At 51.6% G+C, this 21,261-nt stretch overlaps 2 protein-coding genes across 6 annotated transcripts; one reads left to right on the top strand and one right to left on the bottom strand.

The window, feature by feature from the left end:
- Positions 1 to 92: 92 nt before the first annotated feature.
- TCEANC2 (transcription elongation factor A N-terminal and central domain containing 2) lies at positions 93 to 5,575 on the top strand. Its single transcript, XM_048312838.1, has 4 exons — positions 93 to 317; positions 1,334 to 1,475; positions 2,698 to 2,891; positions 4,641 to 5,575. The coding sequence occupies exons 1-4, from the start codon at positions 216 to 218 to the stop codon at positions 4,827 to 4,829; spliced, it is 627 nt and encodes a 208-aa protein (XP_048168795.1). The 5' UTR covers positions 93 to 215; the 3' UTR covers positions 4,830 to 5,575.
- A 3,629-nt stretch (positions 5,576 to 9,204) lies between these two features.
- Positions 9,205 to 19,201, bottom strand: CDCP2 (CUB domain containing protein 2). Of its 5 annotated transcripts, none has more exons than XR_007205532.1 (8): positions 18,713 to 18,960; positions 18,232 to 18,365; positions 16,225 to 16,572; positions 15,796 to 16,140; positions 14,972 to 15,325; positions 12,964 to 13,142; positions 11,574 to 12,796; positions 9,205 to 9,470 (listed from the first exon to the last, which is right to left on the bottom strand). XR_007205532.1 is itself a non-coding variant. In XM_048313546.1 (8 exons), the coding sequence occupies exons 3-8, from the start codon at positions 18,305 to 18,307 to the stop codon at positions 12,482 to 12,484; spliced, it is 1,617 nt and encodes a 538-aa protein (XP_048169503.1). In that variant the 5' UTR covers positions 18,308 to 18,361; positions 18,713 to 18,787; positions 18,999 to 19,201; the 3' UTR covers positions 9,205 to 12,481. The 5 variants fall into 5 exon arrangements, 3 of the variants coding, with proteins under 3 accessions (XP_048169503.1, XP_048169502.1, XP_048169501.1); XR_007205531.1 differs by having other exon boundaries at positions 10,031 to 12,796; XM_048313546.1 differs by adding an exon at positions 18,999 to 19,201 and having other exon boundaries at positions 9,205 to 12,796; positions 18,232 to 18,361; positions 18,713 to 18,787.
- Positions 19,202 to 21,261: the final 2,060 nt, after the last annotated feature.

Genomic DNA, 21,261 nt, shown 5'->3' on the forward strand with positions numbered 1-21,261 from the left:
GGCACGCCCGCCCATTCCATAGAGCCTCGCCCCCGGTGGGCACTACCGTGCGGAAAGGACGAGGCAGCGGCACCGCCTCCCGCGCGGGGCCTGCTGGGAAGTGTTGTCCGCACCGCTGGGTACCCCCGGCCATCCCATAGGGCCTCGCCCCTGGTGGGAACTACCGGGCGGAAATGGTGGGGCGGCGGCGGCGGCTTCCGTGAGGCCGGGCTAACATGGACCGGTTCGTGGTGCGCCGTGCCCGCGACCCGCAGAGCCCCCGCCGGGCCGCGCCCGGGCCTCGCGTCTGCCGGCAGGTCACCCTCGAGTCCCTCAAGGCAGGTCACCGGCGGGAGGGAGCGGGGGCACGGCCCGGCCTCCCGGGGCCGAGGAGGGTCGTCAGCCCGCGGCAGCGGGTGCGGCACGGGCGGGGCAGCGCGGGGCGGCGGCGGAGGAGCCGTGTGTGAACACCGGCCCTGCACCGAAATCTTTGCAGGCCTGAGGTGGGATCCTCGCAGGGAAGCGGTTATACAGGTGCAGAGGGCTCTGCTGCCTTGGAGGGGGTTCCATAACTCGGCGTGGTGCAGGGTCAGGCTGGGCACACGATTCTAGGATAGCCCGGTGGCACCGCCAGTATTTCCAGCTGGCTCTCTTCCCTCCCCAGCAAGGAAATCCCTTCAGTTCACTTCATGGATGTCTTGCGTGAGACCTGCACAAGAGCTGAACCTCTCTTGGTCACTTGCTTGTAGAAACACAACAGCAAAACATTAGCTGCACCAAAAAGTTCATCGATGTGTGGCAGAGATCAAAAGAATACTGCGTAAAGCACTGCAGTTGTCTGACCACTGCTGAATAAGATGCCTCACATCCAAAATACGAGACTTGAACTGTTTGCAGTCTGTTCTGTCAAGGTCTGTGGCAAAACCAGTGAAAAATGCTGCAGCTGTGCAGTGTACTCAGGTCTGCATTCGTGTTCCCTAATGCTTTGTTTCTCACCTTGCTGGCATTATTTTACTTTTGCAGTCAATCTGAGTGGGATTCTAAGGATAATCAGCCACCTCCCCTTTAATCCCTTTTCCTATTTAGAGGCATTTATACAATGGATTCCTTAAATTCAGAACACTTCCAGGAGATGTTTGCTGTTACCTGCCCAGAGTTTGGCAGACCAGGGTGATGCCTCTCACTTTGCTTTCTGGTTACTAGAGTCTTGATTTGCAGGGGTTTTCTAATTCCAAGCAAGTACCCATCATGATCAATAATTCATGCATTGATAACAGCCCCATTAGCTGAAATGAAGGCAGTGTCCTTACTTATAAGAATGTTCCACTTCCCTAATGGCTTTTCTCTTTCCCAGAGAGTTGTGGTTGTGGAAGACATAAAACGATGGAAGTCCATACTTGAGCTTCCTGGGCAACCAAAAGAGAACCTGATGGAAGCTTTGAAGGAGCTGAAGAAGAAAATACCTTCCAAAGAAGTGTTATGTTCCACTAAAATAGGTACATCTGGTCTATCTAAACTGTGAATATTAGGCTGTCTTGTGTCTGCTTGGCTTGTCAGTACACAAAGAGACTAGTCTGGAAGCTTTTTAAGAAATGAGGAAATTGCTGCCAATGAAATATTGTTGATATCAAGCCTGCAGTTTTCACAGCTTGCACTGAAAAAGTCAACTGTCCTCTGATTCCTCCCAGGAAATACTGCATCACCCCTTTTGTGGTCAGAGTTTTGAAGAGCTCTCCTTGGTACCTGTGTGTTTTATTCCTTCTGCTGTCTGTCAGCGCTCATTTATCTGATTTGGCTGAATCCTCTGAAGGTGTGAGAAAATCTCCTCAGACTGGCTTCCTGCATCCTCATCCTGAGGAATCCCCGGCAGATGGGCAGCTCCATGCAAATGGCACAGCCCGATGCCTGCCTCTTTTCCGTAGGACTTGGGGGAGGGATAATGTGTGACCGCATGGTCCCTGGCTTTCCTGAGCAGGGAGAGCATCCCGGCCTTTGTTTGCCATCAGAGCAGGCGGATCTGTATTCACAGAGCCCTGGAAAAAGAGATGTGATCCGCCCCTTTCCCCGTCCTTCTGATCTGTCGTTTCATTTGCTATCTTCAGCTTATTCAGGCTTTTCCCGGGATTTTTCCTGTCTGAATAGCGCCGGGCTGGAAGAGCCACTGAAGCCTAACACTGACATCTCCTGGCCGACAGCGCTCCTGGCCAGGGAAAAACACCCCTTTGGAAGCAGGAAGGTCCCTTTTGTCTCCTCGCAGGGGAAAGCCTCTTCTGCACTGCTAGGCCCTCTCGACAGGAAAGATTCTGCTTGGAGTCACCGTGGTGTTCACATGTTAAAGTGCTACAGCCATCACCAGCAACATCTGCGTCCTTAAAGGGGTTTCCAGTTAAAAAACAGCATTTTTTATAGGCCAAGCTTAAAAGCTTTTACCAGGTCCAGAATCTGTGTAAAAAACTAGTGTAGCCCTGTGTTCCATAAATGTTGCTCCACACCTTGGTGACTTGGGAAGGTGATTTTCACAATTCCTTGCTTATTTCTCAGGCTCCATGCTTAGCTCCTAGTCATTTTGTATATATGTTTGTGTCAATGCTTTGGTTGTTTTGCTGAGACTGCCTGAGTTAAAAACGTGTGGCTCCTTTGGCACAGATGTGATTTGGCTGGTGTCAGTTGTGTTTTTTCCCACCTGCCAGTCCCAAAAGAGCTGTTCCTGTTTTCCAGGTCACACCGTGAACAAGATGCGCAAACACCCCGACCCGGACGTGTCCGGCCTCGCCAAGGACATTTACAGGGAGTGGCGAACCTTCATCAGGGACCACTCCAACAGGCCCTCCATTGAGGTCAGGAGCGACCCCAAGACTGAGGCTTTCAGGAAGAATGCTCGGAAGCTGCTCTGTGAAGCCCTGGAATTAGAGGTACAATTCAGAGGCACTTGTCTGTGGCTCAAAAACTTCCTTCTTGTAGGAACAAGTTAAACCTTTTCCAGCCAGAGCTACTGCCAAGCAGAGTGGGGACAAGACCAGGTGTTCCTATTTTTAGGGATTCACAGCACATCCCTATTTATAAGTAACTCCATTTGCAAGCTAGATAATGTTTTTTGGTTGTTAACCAAGCGAACCTGCTAATTGTAAGCAAGGTGTATTTTGTCATTTCTATAACCTGTCAACAGATTACTTGTGTAGCCACTGCAGTTGGGCTGTACAAGAGAAGGAGGAAATTAATAGAGCATGAAGTTTTTCCTATTAAACAGCTGTAGAAGCAAGAGTGGGACTTTTTGGGTGTTTCCTAATTCAGTATTTGTAAATTTCAATCTATAGCAAAAACGGAGAGGTAAGGTTGACAGTATATAAAGTGGTGATAAATACCAGATCCCTCAGGTATGTTTAACTAAACGGACAAGGCTTTGCTGTAAGGCTTAATAATAGTTTGCTTGGTCTATGAAATGCCATAATAGTTATCCTTTTCAATTTATTCATTAATTATCCTTTAAATGACAAGTCAAGTGTTAAACACTAAAGAATTTCAAAGTTTTGTGTTTGCTGGCTGTGAGAACAACCTCTCCAGCTTCCAGTCTGGTGCAGCATAGAAGGATGGTTTGCTGTAGGAATGCCTCAGAAAGGCAGGAACTTACCTTTGCTGGGTGAAGCTTAGATCTTAGCACAGCTATGCATGGTGTTAGACTGGTAGTAAAGTCTAAATCTGTGGGACATAAAGACTCTGGTACCACCCTAAAACAAGTAGCATTGGGTAAACAAGAATTGGGAAAAGCAGAATTGCCTCTGAACAGGACTCACCTGAAAACACCTGCAGCCACCACACGTGCAAGCAGAGGTCACAGCAGTTGAACTGCTTATAAAGGCAGGGGAGCCACAGCTGCTGCACCAACACCTGAGAGACTGACAAAAAGGAGAAGGGAAGGTGGGGCTGAGTGGGTCCAAGGGGCTTTTTAGTGATGGGTAGCAAAACCTGTGTGGCGAAGGACTTGCAGGAATACTACTTGGCTCACTGGAATCTCCTGCATGCAAAGCATGGGAGATCCCCCATCACAAAAGGCAGAAGTGAAATTAAAACCATTTCTTGAAGGGTGGGGGATTTTTTCCTAAACTGTGCTGAATTACAGGTTTTGGCACATGTTGAAGCAATAACTACATAATTAACATTTAGCAAATCCCTTTCTGCGTTCTTAATTACACCTCCTTCTACACACAGAGAGCCCACATTTCCCTTTATAGCACCAGGCAGAGTTGCCAAGTGTTTGGCATGTCTTAGAGTTGCTGTTGGAATCAAGTTTAAAATAGTATCCAAGGTATCTTATGTCAGCAAGATCAAAAGTGAGCTTTATGGAGACACTACAGCATAGTTTATAATTGCAGTTGAGCTTGATACCCAAAGCTTGTCACAGATTAGTTTCCTGTTGTGATGGCAAAGTACTGCCACCCAGCTGGAGGTGGGGATATGTTCCCTGCCACTGACCACGTTGCCTTGTCCTTTAATTGCTAGGGTGGAATTAAATTGCTCTTCCTGTTACACTTGTGATGGGAAGCAGATTTCCTTGAATCTAAGCTGATTAATGAAGAAACACTGAAAAGCAGCAAACTCCAATTTCAATCAGCTGGCCTCCTTATTAAATGTAAAGATCTAATTTTATACTTTGCTGTTTTCAGATTGATCACCCACTGGCTGAAAATATTGAGCGCGAAGCTTTTCATCTCTGTTCCCGCCTCATTAGCGCTCCGTATCGCAGGGCCGTGCGAGCCCTTGTCTTCTCATTAAAGCACAAACCTGAGACCCGAGCAGGAGTCAAGGCTGGCACACTCACTGTCCCTGCCTTTGTACAGAGCCATAAAAAGTGAGGTGTTGAGAACTTCCTGTGCCTGCATTTCCCTGGAACTGGGAGCCCTCCCTGTGGTGAGGGGAGTGCAGGAGGGCTGACTGTGTGTGACTCCCTGGCACCACTCCATGAACTGGGCTGCTGGAGGGAAGAACTAATGATGGAATGGGTGCTGTAAATCTGACTTGGTAAAAATCCATGTGGGCTTGTTGCAAGGAAAGTTTCTTCTACTCTGCTGTATATTTTCCATCCTTGCTGACTCACCTGTTTCTCTCTTCTGCACATTTGTCATAGCTCAGTTTAGCTCCATCCCTGATGTGGATCTTCAGGTGTAATCAGCTGAATAACCCTTTTAAAGGAGCAGCTCTGTGCTGTGCTGGTTGGAAATACTGGGAATTCAGGGTAATTGGTCCATGGAAGGGGATTCCTAGTGGATAATTGCAAACTCTGGTTAGCCCTAAGTCAGCCATGACTGCTGCAGGTGGGCCCTGCCTGTGGCAAGAGCTGTTTTGCCAAGGTGATTTCCCTTTGCTGCATTCCAGAACTGGATGCAAAATGGATTTCAGTAACTTCCATCATCTCAGCCATCCTGTGATTTGGGGCATTTTCTAAAGCCCCAGGGTATAGGTGCTATCTGATGCCTCTGTTCAAGGAGCAGCTCACTCAGCCTTCCAAACCTCACTCATGATGTAAACATGGTGCTTGTTCTTACTGTAATGTGAAAGAAAACATGTAATGAATTTTCTAAATAAAATGAAATACTCCTTTTACAGGCTTTTTTTTTTCCTCCAAAGGAACATGGTTCAGAATGTTTGCGTGAACAAATCTAAGCAACAAACTATTGTTTAAATTCTTTCTAGTTATTGAAAACTGGAAATCTTGTCGCTATATTTGCTCTGATTTCTTTCCTGCCACAAGTTGTCTCCTTCTCCATAAGCTATTACTGAGGCTGTTCCAGGCATGGTGTTCATGTCTTCACCTAAAAAATGACTGACTGCCATTACTTGGACCTGCTAGATACTTTTTTCTTCTGTAGACCCTTAGCAGAAACACCCAAAATTTACTTGAGGTGTTGAAATTTAATTAGATAATTGCAGGTTCTCTTAAAAATATCTACACTGTTTTGTTTGCTTGGGCCAGTCCAAGACCAGTTTTGCCTGTACACATTGAAGGTGTCCCCAAACAGCTGAACACAGAGGTTTCATTTGTAGGACGTTAAGGTTAGGTGTGTTGGAGGCAGAAACTGGCAGATCCTTGAGTGGTGATGGTGTGGGTAATATTCAGTAAGATGTAATACTTGTTGACCAAGCTATAGCAAGAAATGGGAAAACCCTCAATTTCTTACAAGCAATCAGCTCCATTCCCCACTTAAATAGCTTCAAACTGCACAGCTGTGATTGAATTTGTGTATCCTGGACTGTCAGGAGGGGTTCAGGATCAATGAATGACACAGGTTTTGCATCAGAGCTGCAACGCCAAGACCTGCAGTATTTATTTTTAGCTTCCTGTTCCTGGTGCTGGGCTGTGTTTTCTCTATTTGGGTAACATGTGAGAAGCAAAATTCCTGAAAAGGAGGAACTTCTGGTCTAAGGAAGGCCAGGCCAAGGAAGTTTCCCGCACAGGTCAGATACAGTCTGGCTGTGCCAAATACTTTTCATTTAGAAAGTAACTTCAGGGATGCAGAGTTGCTGCACACGAGCAGAAAACTCCCCTATAAACTTCCTCTATTTAATGGTTGATGTTTTTCCCAAACTTGTTTCAAAGGAACCCAAGTGTAAAGCTCTGGGTCCAGTTCCTTTATCTTGATGTTAAAGCTGGCAGTAACATCTGGGCTGAGGATTCACAGACTCAGCTTTGCAGAAAACTGACTGGAGGAACTGGGAAAGAGTCCAGAGAGTTGGACTCAAGACCCACAGCACAGGAGGGATTCAGGGAACAGGGAATGAACGCTTTAAGGACAAAAACAGAAGGGAAGGTGGGGAAAGGAAACAAAAACAGAGATGGGAAAGCAGTAGGCCAAAAAGGGCTTCGTTTTCCCAAAGGGTGATGCTGAGTATGACAACAGGATACTTGATACCTGCCACTAATGAAGTTTTTAATTAGTCTATAAAAACAGATTCCCTCCATGGGACAGTGTCACCTGCACACTGTTTATTTATGCCTTGGGTTACCTGCTGAATCAGTTTGCTGGTCCTTGGCTCTTCCTTCCCTCCCGTGGGTGATGCAGCCCAGTCTTCATGCTGGGGAAACCCGTCTAGATTAACATGGAGGATGAAGGGGCTTTGTGCTCAGTTTCTCTGGCATGGAGACTTTGAAATCGCTGGTTCCCTTTTTACAGGGGAGATGTTAAATGAGGGAGGCACCCAATCTAGAGAAAAGTTCTTATTTTTCCCTTTTTTCTTCCAGATTAAGCCTATCCCACAGATTCCTTTCAGCAAAGGGGTACATACGTAAAGCTGGCAGACCTCTAGAGAGCTGTTGCACCCAGTGAAGAGAGGAGGGAAGCACCTTCTGGAGGTGTCACCTCCTGATCCCCCTCCCCATGCTTGGGGAATACAGGGTGGGCTCAAGGCAGCACCAGGAGGGATGGAAGAGGGAATTCACTCCTGCCAGAGCTGACTTCTGACCCTGCCTTCTGCAGAGTAGATTTGGGAAGGCAGTAGGTGACAGCTTGCTCTGTTCCCCATCAGCAGGCACAGCTCAGGAGAGCTTTGTCCTGCTGCAAATTACTTGGGTGAAAGAAGATGGGAGTAGACAAGACCCTCCCTGTCATTTGGAAAAGAGTGCGCAGCAGCTCACCAGCTTTCAAGAGGTTCTTCAAAGGTTTCTTCACAAAGAACTCAAACTTTTAGATCTCATTTGCTTCCCTGGCAGCTCTGTAATATGAAGGGTTGGCTAAACTGGCTCTGGATTAAGAGACATTAAGGCAAGGAGCAACCAAAAATGCCCTTTGGAGCCCAAAGGAGGCTCCAGGAACTTCCCTCCCAGGGTATGTTATGGAGCAGAAATTGGGGGCTGGAGCAGTGAAGGGACAGAGGGAAGCAGAAAAGAAGAGGTAGAGGGAGGGAAACACACGAGGGAATTCCCCAGCCCAGCTGACCACAACCAGCAAAGCCCTGCTCCTCCATGCAGGGCACAGCAACATTCAGGTGGATGGACTGGCACCTCACAGGAGGGGAAACTGAGGCACAAAGGAACTCTGACATGTCCCTGGAAGCAAAAAAAGGGAAGCCCACACCAGGGTTACACTGCAATTAATGATGCTCCAATTCTTGTGCTGGCAGTCCCCTGAACAACATCCATGGTCTCTGTCTATTAAACTAGATTATGGAATGATCATTGCTAATTATATATTATTATCTAGCAAGCAGTTATCTCACTATAAAGGGTGCTCCTATAATGGACAAACACCATTCCTCTAGCACAGCCAGCCCCAATGGCAAGGAAAACAAAAAAGCCAAAATAATTTCTGCTGTGGCCAATATTTTGCCTAAGCTGGAATGTTCACATTGCAAACACTGCACTCCTGTCCCAGACAGAGGGAAGAGGAGGAGAAGGGCTGCAACATGCAGAGCCAGCCAGAAGGAGAAGGCAGGATCAAATCTGTACCCTCCAAAGCTGCCACAGAGACATGACTGTAAGCTCAAAATCCAGCTGTGAACTCTCCCACCCATCACGGAGCACTCAGCCTCCACACACCAAAATCCCCACGAGCAGGGCCCTCGCTGTCCCCGGGGCTGTGATGATCAGGAAACAGGGCTTAAAATAAGCTTGGAAAACAGCTCCCGGTAAATGCCGTCATTGCATTTTTAATTGTCCATATGCTTGATCCATTATGTTTTCCCAGATGGCTGGGCTGCCTGACTACTGCCTCCTCATCTGTGCCACTGTGGCCAGGGTCTCCAGAAGCTATCTGGATCCCCAAGGCAGTGACACCCTCATGGCAGGATCAGTGTCACTGTGGCCAGGGTCTCCAGTGGGTACCTGGAAAGCTTTGTCCTTCCCAGCACAAAACCACAAACACAGACCCATCCATGCCAAGCTCCTGGAGAGCCATGACTGGCTTGATGGCAAAAGTAGCTGGTGGCCTCCTGGCCTTATACACCAACCCCCAAGAAAACCACCCTGAGGAGCAGCAAACCTGCCCCTGCTCCATCCCCTTGTGCTTTCCCAAGGGCCAGTCCCTGTTAAATTACCAAAAATGTTTGAGGAGAGGATGCAGAGGATGCACACCACCAGCATCCTCAGTCATGGGGCTCAGCTCCAGCACTGGCTCCCTGGGTGTCACAAGCATCCCATTCCCAGACTGTGGGATTAGAGTATAAAAACTGAAAAGACAAATAACACCCTGAGCAGAGGAATAGGGGAAGAGGGAAGAAATCACTGGAGGACCGTGGGTGTCTCCACAGAAAATTTATAGTGAACATTCCATAGAATAAATCGCCTGGGAAGGGGTGGATCACGACACCCTGTGCTTGCTGGGCCCCCCAGTGGGATGCCTGGTCCTGCCCAGTGCCCAGGGCCTCTGGGAAGAGGGAGCTTGTGCCAGCAGCAGTGCTCATTTTGGGGCACTTCCATCATCATTGTCTTGTCCAGTGCAGCAGCACAAAAGCACATCCCGCAGCAGCACACCCTCACAGTGTGACACATCAGGAAAACCTTCCTGGTAAATAGAGAAAACACAGAGAGCATGGCTGAGATTTTTCGGATATTTTAGCACAGCTTCTCTGCAGCAGGAGCGATTTCCCCAGGGAAGGAGAGGAATGAACCAATTGATCCCCTGGGGGCTCTTGCAGTCCTGTTTTCTATGATCTACAATTTTCCAACAGTTCTTCACCGGATTCGCACGCAGATGTTTGCAGAGGGATAACAGAGCCTCTCCCTCCCGCACAACAGCCAAGCCTTTGTCTGCTCCAGAGAGACACGACTCCACGTCCATAAGCAAAGCCAGGAAATGGGGTGGCTGCATCCAGCCCGGCTCAATCCAATCATCATGCTCTAAATAAATAATCAGATGAGCAACGGGAGTGCTGCCCGTGCCCGCCGCTCTCCCGCTTGCTCGGGAAGCACCAGGCAAACGCTAAGGAGGGAAACAGAGGCCTGATGTGTGAGCACCACAAGCATGGTGGAGGGAAGGAGTGCTGGTGATGGATTCCTGGTATCTGTTCGCCACTCATCTGAGCAGCTCTTACATGAGAAGAAGGGTTTGTTTCAGGAAATTACCTGGGCAGTGCCCCTCCTCTGCTAGGCTCTGTCCCCAGCCGGCTTAACAGAGGATGCCATTCCTGCAGGGCAGAGAGAGATTGGATCCCTAAATCTAGTGGAGAGGCTGACACATGGTAGAGGATGATTGGAGGCTGAGGAGAGTGGGTGTTTGGTGAGGACCAGCGGCTTTCCTTGCTCCAAGTGGGATGACTGGCTCAAGTGGCTCACTGCTGGTGGCAGATGCAGCTGTGAATGCCATCAGAAACAAGTGGGTAAAGGGCTTTTGGAGGCATTCAAGTTGCATTAATCACCCTGTCCATGACTCCTGCAGGCCTGGGAGTGCTGGGGACCCCCTTGACTCAGGAGCAGAGCTGCTCCCACAGCTGCAGTCCTGCATCCGCAGAGATGTGTGCAGGCGAGCACTGCACCCAGGGATGCTCGAGTGGTTGTGAACTGGAGCCAGAAGTGGAAACCCTCCCTGGGGCAACCAGGTCCAACTCCTTATTTGAGTGCAACACCAACAGCTATCCAGTAAAGCCTTTTTTCCTGCAAACCACAGGGTTCTGGAGGCTCCAGCTGGGCGAGGAGGTGCCTGTCCTGCAGGCAAGGGCTGGATGCTGCTGGGTGCTGTGGGCTCCCCGCCAGGCACGAGCAGCCGCAGTGCTCACCTGTTTCAGCAAAATCTGGGCCACCAAGAAGGTTAATTATATCTTTAAGTTTCTTTCAGCTGTCAAATCTTGTAACTATGGTCTCAAGCTGACAGTTCTACACCCAGCAATTAAGCAGCAGCGAGGCTTTGCAGGCAGCGGGGGGGGCTGGCCTTGTTTACCATCTCTGCACACAACAGGCTCTCAAAACATTCCCTTAATGGAGCTTAACCGTGCTGGCAAATATTTCCCTCGGAAATCTCACATTTGCCGATGTGTTGCACCAACAAACGCCAAATCAATCCAGGCTCCGATAACGAAGGCTCCTCATTAGGAGGCATGCGCAGCTCTGTGCCTTCTTCCCTCCCCAGACACTCTCTCAGGGCTGGTGCAATCCAGGAGGAAAAGCTGCTCGATCATCATCCTATTCCTTTGCTGCTGCTTCCTCTGATGCTCTGATGTACAGAATTCTCCCAGAGGGAAGCAGGACATCAGTCAGGGCAGCCTTTCACTGACAGGACTCTCCTATCAGTCCCTGCTAAATGCTGGATTCAGCAGCACAAGGGGTTTGCTGTGCCCCTGAATGACCACACTGGGACACTTTAGGATCTCTCCATGCACTGCAGTGTGTTTCACACAGGCTGGAGGAGGAGGGGTGGCCTCTTTCCATAGCAAGATTTCATGTGGCTTTGACACATGCTGGCTCTGACCCACAGGGATGAACACAGGCTGCTCTGTGACAGCCACTCCCTCTTGGATGCCAAAGGGGAATGTCCTTTGTGCTGCGGTGGCAAAAGAGGCAGGCAGGGGTTATTCAGCCATCCATCAGGGCTCTTGGTGAGGATCCCCAGTTTTCTGGAGGGGCAGACAATCACAGGACTCTTTATTGTCCTGCTCTCAGGTGCTGAGCTCACCTTCTGCAGGAACCACGAGTGGAGGTCTGGTGTCACTGAGGTCCCAGGGGAGCCAGCCCCTCCTGCCAAGGTTGTCTTTACAGGGTTACCAAAACCTCCATGCTCCAACATCTCCCCAAGCCATAGCAGGATTTGCCCATATTTTCAGACTTCAGGAGTAATGCTGTAGAAAGTTTGCAGCCATGGACACTTGGATATGCTGTAAAGGAGGAAAACACAGAGGAGAAGAGGATTTTTCTCCTCCCCTCCAGCTGCTGGTGGCTGAGGCGCTCAGATGAGTCCTGCAAGAAGGTGAGACAACATGAGAAGATCAAACGAGGAGCTCCAGGGCACAGCGAATGCATCTCATCACATCACCCACAGATACCCAGAAACATCACCCGGGAGCACCTACATGAGCTACATCTGCGTGTGCCAGGTGGAGATCCCTATAACACAGCTCCACAGTTCTCCCCCAAGCACGGGCCGGGAGCACAGAGAACATTTGTTGGGAATATAGCTACATTTGGGGATGGTTTGTACCTCCAAGAACTCAGCTAGAAATAATTGACAGGAAGATTTGCAGCCATCGGCAAACAACGTTCCCTTCCTGAAAGCAGCAGCACTACAGGGAAAACAAATTGAAGCAGGTGCGGGAAGAGTTAGGGAGTGCAAGAATTGCATTCCTGAGCCAAATGGACAGATTGAGACAGAGGAAAACAAATTGGGAAGGGAAACGGCTGCCTATTGCCCAGATTTTTCAGGCACTTGGAGAACGTGGAGGTTGGGTTCACGCTCAGTTTCAGGGCCTGGGAGCTGTGTCTCTGTTTGGGCAGCTGTGTTAGGGCTCAGCCTGGGGTGAGGGTGGATTTTGGGGTGCCTTTCTGCCCCAGGCAGGACTGCAGTCCCTGGAGCCTGGAAGGAGCATCCTAGAGAAGCACCAGCCCCACCACTGCGATGACCATGAGGAGTCCAGCCAGGATGCAGATGCTGATGAAGACGATGTCACTGGTGTCCTGGCTCTTGATTTCACGGGTGTCCATCGCTTCCCCCTCCCGCTGCTGGGCATCCACCAGGTTTTCTGCCTGGCTGAGCCTGGGTGGATCAGGGCCAGTGATAAGGGTCACTGAGGCTTCCTTCCTCTTTGGCTCACACTGCACCTCATACTGGTGGATGTCCTCCTGGTCTCCCACTGAAAAATCGAGGTAGAGGGTGCTGACGATGACAGATGTGTTGTTGCGTCTCTGCAAGACAAGGGACACGGCTCCTCAGGGTTTTGGAGGGGCTGGCCATGAATCAGGCCAGTATCTACTGGGAAAATGTGAGAGGGACCAGGAATACCTCTCTGCAGCCAGCACAAGGCTAACCATGTACACAGCTTGCTTTAAAGGAGGGTTTGCTGACTGCTTACCTGGGATTCACTGCCACAGGTGTCGAATCTGGTGTGTATTTTAAAGTTCCTGCCAACCACCTGGGCTGCACAGGAGGGGGTCCCCAAATAAATCCTACTCCTCTCCAGCTGGGCCAGGGACTGCACAGGGATCTGGATGTGGAAGTCTGTCCGGGTGCAGCTGACGTTCATGGGCACAACTATTGGGACAGAAAACAGGGTGCACATGTAGAGCAATGGTGACCCCAGTCCCTCTCCATCACTCCTTCTAGCACTGTGTTTGGCCTTTCTGGATGTAGAAAGGATCCACACAGGGAAAGAAGCAGGGAGGAAAAATACCCCCCTCTTTAGAGTGAATCCTTGCTCAGCTTGAACTAACCACTTGGGCAATATGAATTATTGAATTATTCCAGCTCCCTCTGAATCTCGGCCTTATGAAACTGGGAAGATGCAATAAAATCAATACGAAAAAATAGTGTCACTTTCCTTCGCTTAGTGCATTATAAAACCATTAGAAGATTTACCAAATAACTAAAGTGCATTAGATCAAGAGGGGAAAGTGGATCCTCTCTCCTGGTGTGAAGGCTTTCATTCAATGGCCATAAATCACACACGCCCTGCCCAAGCCATGCCTTTTGGTGGGCCTGAAAGGGAAATATCTGCATGGCTGAAGGGCTGTGGGTGTGGATGCAGAGACTGAGGTGCCCCTCTGCATCTGCGGGCTCCTGAGGAAGCTGGTGGCAGGGAGAGGCTGGTGTGTCCGGTGGGAGCAGCTGCTCTCCTGGCAGTGCTGGCAGCTGGGTGTGCCACGCAGGATGTTAATCACAAGCAGATGCCGGAGTCACTGGGCAAACATAGCCGGCAGGCTCAGCTCTATGGAGGGAGGCTCAGTTTCACATCCAAGCCTTTGTCCTCCCCTAGCATGCATCTGGCAGTGTGTACCAGGGGATGCAGGAGCCTTGGGCAGCTGGGAGATGTCACACCCCTCTCTGTGGTAGCACCCCATTTATCTGTCTGCAGGCTGCTCCCTCTGGAGCAGGGTTTCTCCATGACCAGTCACAGACACCAAGATACTCTCCCTGCACACGGCTGTAAACAGTGAGAAAACAGTGGGACAAGGACAGGGACAGACAGCTCTACTAAATGTTCAGTACCACTGCTCTCCCTCCAGAGGCTGCAGAGGCTCAGGATAAAACTCCATCCCATCTCTAACTCCAAGAGCCACATACCTCCAAATCCTTTCTGCTACACTGGAAATAAGGAACAATTTTGCAGCTGAGGGATAAAACCTAGGCCAGTCCCTGCATTGCCTGTGCTGCCAGTCCAGCAGCCCTGCTCTGGCTACAGCCCTCTGGAAAGGCTGCCCCTGGCTGAATCATCCCTGACCCACAGGTCAGCTCGGATGTAATTATCTTGAAATACAACAAACGCCATAAATTTGCTGGCGTTTGAGGTGCAAAGGTTGGCAAATAGAGGAGGAAGGTTACACACCGCTCCTCCCACCAGCTGTGGACATGCTGGCTGGGACACAGGGCATGCCAGCAGCAGGGATGTGCCAGGCAGGGCTGGCCAGGTGGATTTGGGAATGCTGTGCCCCGGGGGTCCTGCCCTCCCGTGCTGCTGCCAATGGAGGAGGGGATATGGTTTATGTCTGCCTGCTCAGCTGTGTGCTGGCAAGGCCGGAGCATCCAGGGGAGCAGGAAACAAGGTTGTGATGTTTGAGCTGATCACCTTCTCTGGGGCTTTGGCCCATTAAAAACCCCCTGGTTTTCTCTCCCTCACACCCTGAGAGAGGAACAGGAGCACAGCAGTGGCAGACACACAGAATTCGAAGTTGGAAAGCATCTCCTGAATACTAAACATGAAGTGGAGCTCACTTGCCACGTCTTCCTCCACCCCATCCCTAAGGAGCCATGGGCTCTGCTCCTGCAGACAGGAACCTTCACTGATGATCCTTCTGGAAATTACATGGTCTCAGGCATGTCCCAATGGAACTAAAGCACTGAGGAGCACCCAAGTGGGACCTTACCTCCCACATAGGAGATGGAGAAGCCCCTCTTGGCCGTGTTGCGGTCAGTGTGGAGGACCAGGAGCAGCCGGTTGCTGCGGGAGGTGATGGGAGCCAGGCTCTCCCGCCCACACCACCGTCCCAGCAGGGATCCATTCTCAGTGCCACCATCAAAGGCAGACAAGTGATCATAGTCACAGCCACCTGTCAGGCTGCTCCGGCCCTCCAGCTCCATGTCCAGGAAGAAGACCTTGATGCGGTAGCCTGGGGGTAGCTGGATGCTCCACTGGCACTTGAGGTTGTTGGGGTAGAAGTTGGGGTACTGAGGGCTGGAGAAATTCCCTTTGATGGTGCTGAACACCTCCTGGCACTCACCTGCTCAGGGAAAAAAGGGGAAAGGAAAAATCAAAAGCAAACCTGAAGCTCCCTGGGTGTGGATGAGTGATCAGTTGTTTTACTGCTAAAGGATGCTCTGCCCTTCACCTCACTGCTCCCTGCCTTGCATTTGGCTGACGGACAACCAGCGCTTTTGGGGGATGGAAATTCCCAAGGTAGCCAAAGTCATATAGGAGCACATGGGAAAACCCATCTACCCAGGGAATGGCATGAATAACAGAGAAGGGTGGCTCTTGCTCAAGAGAAGGACAGCCCAGGGCTTGGAATAGCCACAATGATGCCATTTGCATTGTGTGATGGCTTACACTTCACACCATCATCTCATGGGATCTCCCCAAAGATCCCCCATATCATCTCCTCTTGCTGCTGGGAGGGAGAGAATCCCCACCCCAACCCAGTGCCTGTCCCCATGTCCTTCCCACTGCCCCACCACCCTGAGACCCCCGCACCCGAGTAGAAATGGGCCTTGAAGCCCCTGCCACCGATGTTGAAGTCCGACTTGAAGACGATGAGGAGGTGCGGGGTGGAGGAGATGGTGCGGGGCGGGCGGGTGCTGCCGCAGTAACGTCCCAGGCGGGGGGCAGTGACGGTGGGGCCATCAAAAAGGGCCACATAATCAAAGCCACAGCCTTGGCCCCCCTCCATCTGGAAGTCAGCAAACACCAGGGTGAGGGGGCCACCACTGCTGGCCCCCCCGATGCTCCAGCGGCACTCGGCATCGTTGGGGTAGCTCTCGGGGTAGCGGGGGCTGGTGATCTCCCCAGAGAGCCCCGTCAGCTGCCCACCGCAGGCATCTGCAAGGAGGCAAGGATGATGATGAGGGCAGTGGAAGAGAATGGATGGACGGATGCTCGGTGACCACCACCCCTCCCTGCTACCTTTCCTGTAGGCAGCGGCAAAGCCGTGCTTGGCCACGTGCCGGTCGGAGCGGAAGACCACTGCCATGACGTGCCAGGCGGAGGAGAAGGGTGGTGGGGGCCTGTGGCCACAGAAGGTGCCCAGAAGGTTGCCCCGGTCCCGGGCAGCCCCATTGTAGACCTGGAGGTAGTCGTAGGCGCAGGCGTCATGGTACTCCAGCTCGAAGTGGCTGAAGGACAGCAGGACGGAGGAGCCCTCGGCCACCACGATGAGCCACGTGCACTCCGTCTCGTAGGGATACAGCCCCGGGAAGTTGGGGCTGGAGAAATTGCCAGAGGGTGCTGAAAGCACTCCCCCGCATTTGATGCCTGAGGGACACAGAGGTGGGTGTGATGTCCCCTTTCCAGGGGAAGCCCAAAAGAATGGAGACAGGATGCACAGCACCAGCTCCATCCCATCACCACACTACCAAAACACCAGAATCCTGCAGACCTCCACTGGGCTTGTCCACCCACTCTCCCTGGAGGATGCGTGTGCCCCCATCACCTTTCATCCCTCCATGCAACCCCTTTGCCCCATGCTGCCCCTGTGGGGGCTGCAGCAGGGCTCAGCTGTGCCCTTGAGCTTGTCCTGCCAGTGACAGCACAGCATCCACACCTGTTTAGGGCAGGGAAAAAGGAAGCTGGGAGTGAGTTTTAAAGGCTCAGTGGTTCCAGGCTCGCCAGTGCCCCAGCTGCCCAGCCCTTCAGCTTTGTGCCTCCCACTGACCACGCTCCCTCCATATAATGGTGGTATCAGAGAATTTGAGCTGGGAGAAACAGGGGTGAAGGGCTCGATCTGCTGAACAATGAGTTATGCATGTAGGGATCGATTTCCTAATGAAATCTTTATACTGAGACATGGTTATTATAAAATAAGGCTGAGAGGGGGCCGGCTGTCACTTGCCCCTGGGTCTGATTAGGGCTGGGGTGAAGAGGCTGATACAGGGGGTACATACATCATGTCTGGGAGGGATGCAGACCCTGCATAGCCCCCAGGAGACATGTGTGGGTTCCCAAACAAGGCTGGGCGCTCACTGCCATCAATCTGGGCCAAGTATATTGCAAATCAATAGTCAGCCTGTGCACATCGCTTTTCATCGTGCTCACTGGCATGGTGACCTTCCAGCAAGGGGGGTCCTGGGATGTGTGGGATGCAGCACCACGTGTGTGTGTCTGGCCAGATCTAAAATCACCTTGCTAATTGCTGGGGATAGGCAGTGAAGTAATATGGGGCTGGTACGGAAGGAATAACGTTGTTGAAATAAATACCCAAGAGGGGAGCCTGCGGGAGAAGTGAGTAGCCACGGTGCAGGCAGATGGATGGATGAAGGGCTGGGAGCCTTGGGGTGCTCTGGGAAGCCCAGGTGCGTGTAGGTGGGGTGTGAGCAGGTACCACAGGGCAGTGGTGTGGCCTCAGGAGCACCTGCACCAGGGTCAGGGATGGGTTTTGATTTCTGGCACAGCCCTTCTGTGATAAAGGCCCTGCTGTTTTTGGGATGGGGGATTGCTTGGCCCATCCTATCCCCTGAATTACTGTGTCATCTGCTAACCCTGCTCTGCATCCTGGGGGACGTTTCATCCGGATAAGGTGAGAGGTTTATTGCATGCCTGCCACACACACATACCTGTATACATATAAATCTGTAGGCGTATACAGATTTATATAGGCAAGTGCAACTCCAGAAGCTAACAAACCCTTCACCAAAGCACCTGTACACCACAACAGGACAACCCCTACCTGCAATCCTCAGTAAGGTAAGCATGAAGCAGAAAGCCAAGCACGGAGCAGTGTCCCACACTTGCTGCCACACACGGCGACTCCAGATCCCAGCTCCTTGCCCCTGGCCTGAGCCAGACCCTCTCCCTGCTGGAGAGCTGGAACCCACTGGCACCCCAGAGCCACTGTGGCACCTGCAAACGGCCCTCCCCTCCTCAGGGACCATGGATGCCCATCCAGCCCACTGGGAGCTGGGACCAGGCTCTTACCTCTGCTGGGAGCATCCTCGAGAGCCCCGCAGAGCACGGCCAGCACTGCCAGGCAGCCCAGCCCTGTGCACCCCATCCTCCAGCAGGCAAATCTCCCCTCACCAGTGCCTGAGCATCCTTTTGGAGCTGTCTATCTGGGAGGAAAAAAAAAAATAAAGAGAGAAATAAATAAAAAGCAGGAGGACTGTAGAATTAATAGCGGAATGAATAATTCATCGCTTGTTTGAATTAAGAGCAGCAAGGTAACTTGATCTATTCCTCCCTTCCTTCACTCAGTTTTAATGATCTGGATCAAATGTCCCAAGGATTTACACTATACCAGATACCTTGTCAATACACTATATTTAGAAGAGATATTAATGTTTCAGAAATGGTGTATAACGGCAATAAGTCTGGGCTGACAATATGCCCTTAAGGGGCTATGAAAATAATTTAGCTCGCCAGGCAAGCCAGCGAACCAAAATGGGAATTTCAGACTTACCGCGGAAAAGCATCTCAGGAATTAACATGATTTATACTGCGGCACCCAGTGCACAAAGCCAGCTGGTGGTAAAGGCTAGAGAAACAGGGAACAGGATTGAAACGCGGCCGCGTCTCCGCGCCGGCTGCCCAGTCAGCATCCCTGCAGCAGGAGTCCAGGCTCAGCGGGATGCTCAGCCCGGGGAAGCGGCAGCCGTGAGCACTAAAGATAGCAAATCCCACCTCCCCCGAGGAAGATTAGAGATGAATTGTGACTCATGGGCAAAAAACATCGATTATTATAGAACCTGCTAAGGCCTTGGAGAATTGCCACGTTCTTCCACGCTGGCTCACGCTACTTCTCGCCCAGGCTCTTGGATGCACTCGGCTGAAGGTAATCAAGCCTTTGGGTTTGGTGGGAAAGATGTGCTCCTTGTGCTGTGCCACATTAGCTGGAGAAACCCCAAACCCAACAGCGGCTCAGTTCCTTCCCTCCCGCCCAGGAGAGAAAAGACTTTCCTGCTGCCACAGCCCACACCCACATGAATGCCAGGAAACAAAATCCCACGAGGGCCTCCCAGCATGAGGGACCTGTGCTAAAAAAGTCACCTTCAAAGCAGCAGGGAGAGAAGCAGTGAGTACCTCTAAATCTCAGGCAGGAGACAAGTTGCATTTATTAATTAAGCAATGAGGATCGATGCCTGAGACATTTCCTGTGGATTAATGATGGGCTGGGAGGTGCTGATGGCCTGAGGTGCAGCTAAAGACCATTAATACCAACTGGTCATGAATCCCCAGGAAATGCTCCATGCCAAGGTCGTTAAGTGCCTGCATATATTTATGGGGAATAATAACAACAATAATATTTGTACAGGCTCTCTCCCCACTGCCCAGCCTTGCTGGAGCCATGCCGAGGGCTACTGGGAGCATTGGGACATCCCAGCCAGGAGCCTGCTATCCTAAGCCCAGCTGAGGCAGGGAACATTGGGTTCTGTCCTGGGGCCTTGGGCACTGCATCACCCCACCAGCACCAGGACTAAGTGCACAATGGAATGAGGAGGAGCAGGGCAGCTCCCCCTGTCCCTGGGCACTGTGTGAAGATCCTGCCCCAGTGCAGGCTCTGGGAGATGCTGTGATGCTGGCACATCTCCTGCTGACCTCCCAGGCACATTACAGACCTTAATTAGCTGCTTCCCTAATGGCTTGGAGAGGAGGTCTGTCCTTGTCAACACAGCAAAGATGCAGGAGAGGTCTGGCCATGGCACAGGGGTCTCTCCTGGTATTCTCCATTGCCAGAACCCTGGTTCATCCTGGAGGAGTGTTCAGCCCTCCCAGCCACCATCCCCTGGGCTCGGGGACAACATGCTCCCCAACTTCTGTGTCGCTGCACTATGGAGCAACACATTCATCCTCATCACATTCATCCTGGGCAACACCCTCTGTCTTCCAGCCTTTCCAGCACTGCCTCAGCACCGAGGCAGTGCCCAGGACGCTGGTACCTGCACAGCTGCTCCTCTCCCTCCCCTCAGCTGTACTCTGCATCCACGATCCCCAGGAGATGGGGGGCCAGGGCTGTGCAGCACAGCAGCTGTGCCCCACTCCCAGGAGACGGCATCCATCAACCACCAGCACATTCACCCTTCTCCTGACCCGGAGATGGCCATTCCCAGGGCCTGAGCCCAGGCAACCCGGTTGTCAGCTGCAGAGTGGGGTGAGAGGGCAGAGGGAGGCAGGCGGAGAGTGACATGCAGCAGGGAAGCAAAGGAGCCAGGCATGGAGGTCCGGCTGGAAGGGGCTCTGGAACAGCCCAGGGTACTTTGGCACCGGCCACAGACATGGTGGGTGATTTCAAGGTGTGCCATGTCAGGGCTGCCTCTGTTCCTCTGTGGGCAAATTTATAAATCATGAGTCAAAAAGGCATTTGATTCATTTAAACAGAAAGGACGTCATCAGGACTGTGAGACTTCAGAGAAGATCAAAGGTTTAAAAACGGTCCCCAGGAGAAACGGGAATTATTTAGGCAGGAAATAATGAGATGAAATTAAGAAGGTATTTAGGCTGCACATGAGGAAGAAGAAAGGAAGCGAAGTGAAGCCCCTTCTCCCGTCACAGCGCTGCACGGGTGGCAGGGGCTTCCTGGGGGCAGCCAGAGATCGGGAGCACCAGCAGCAGCCCCCCACCTGGAAGGAGAGGCAGGATGTGAGCCCCTGCCCCGGCTGGGCATCGGCTGCCCACCCGAGCTCACACACCTCCAGCTCCACAGATGCCCCAGTCACCAAGAGCACCGACACCGATTCCCCGTGAAACTGCACCATGGGGTGGTTCTGGGCCTCCGAAGGGAAGGAAACCTCTCATCTTCCCCCGGCAAGGAAAATTCTGTCCGAGAGCCTTTCCACTCCACATCCCTGCGTTTGTTTGCAGGAATCCACGCCATCCTCTGAAAGGGGCTGTCCTCATGGGGGATGGTTGGGATGAGGGGACTCGTGTAAGAGCCAGCCTGAGAAACAACAAAAGGCGGGAGGGGGAAGGGAGAGCAGGGCAGAAAAATAGAGAACAAAGTGCCTGCGAGCG

The sequence above is a fragment of the Corvus hawaiiensis genome, chromosome 9 (assembly GCF_020740725.1).
Source record: "Corvus hawaiiensis isolate bCorHaw1 chromosome 9, bCorHaw1.pri.cur, whole genome shotgun sequence".
Taxonomy (NCBI): domain Eukaryota; kingdom Metazoa; phylum Chordata; class Aves; order Passeriformes; family Corvidae; genus Corvus; species Corvus hawaiiensis.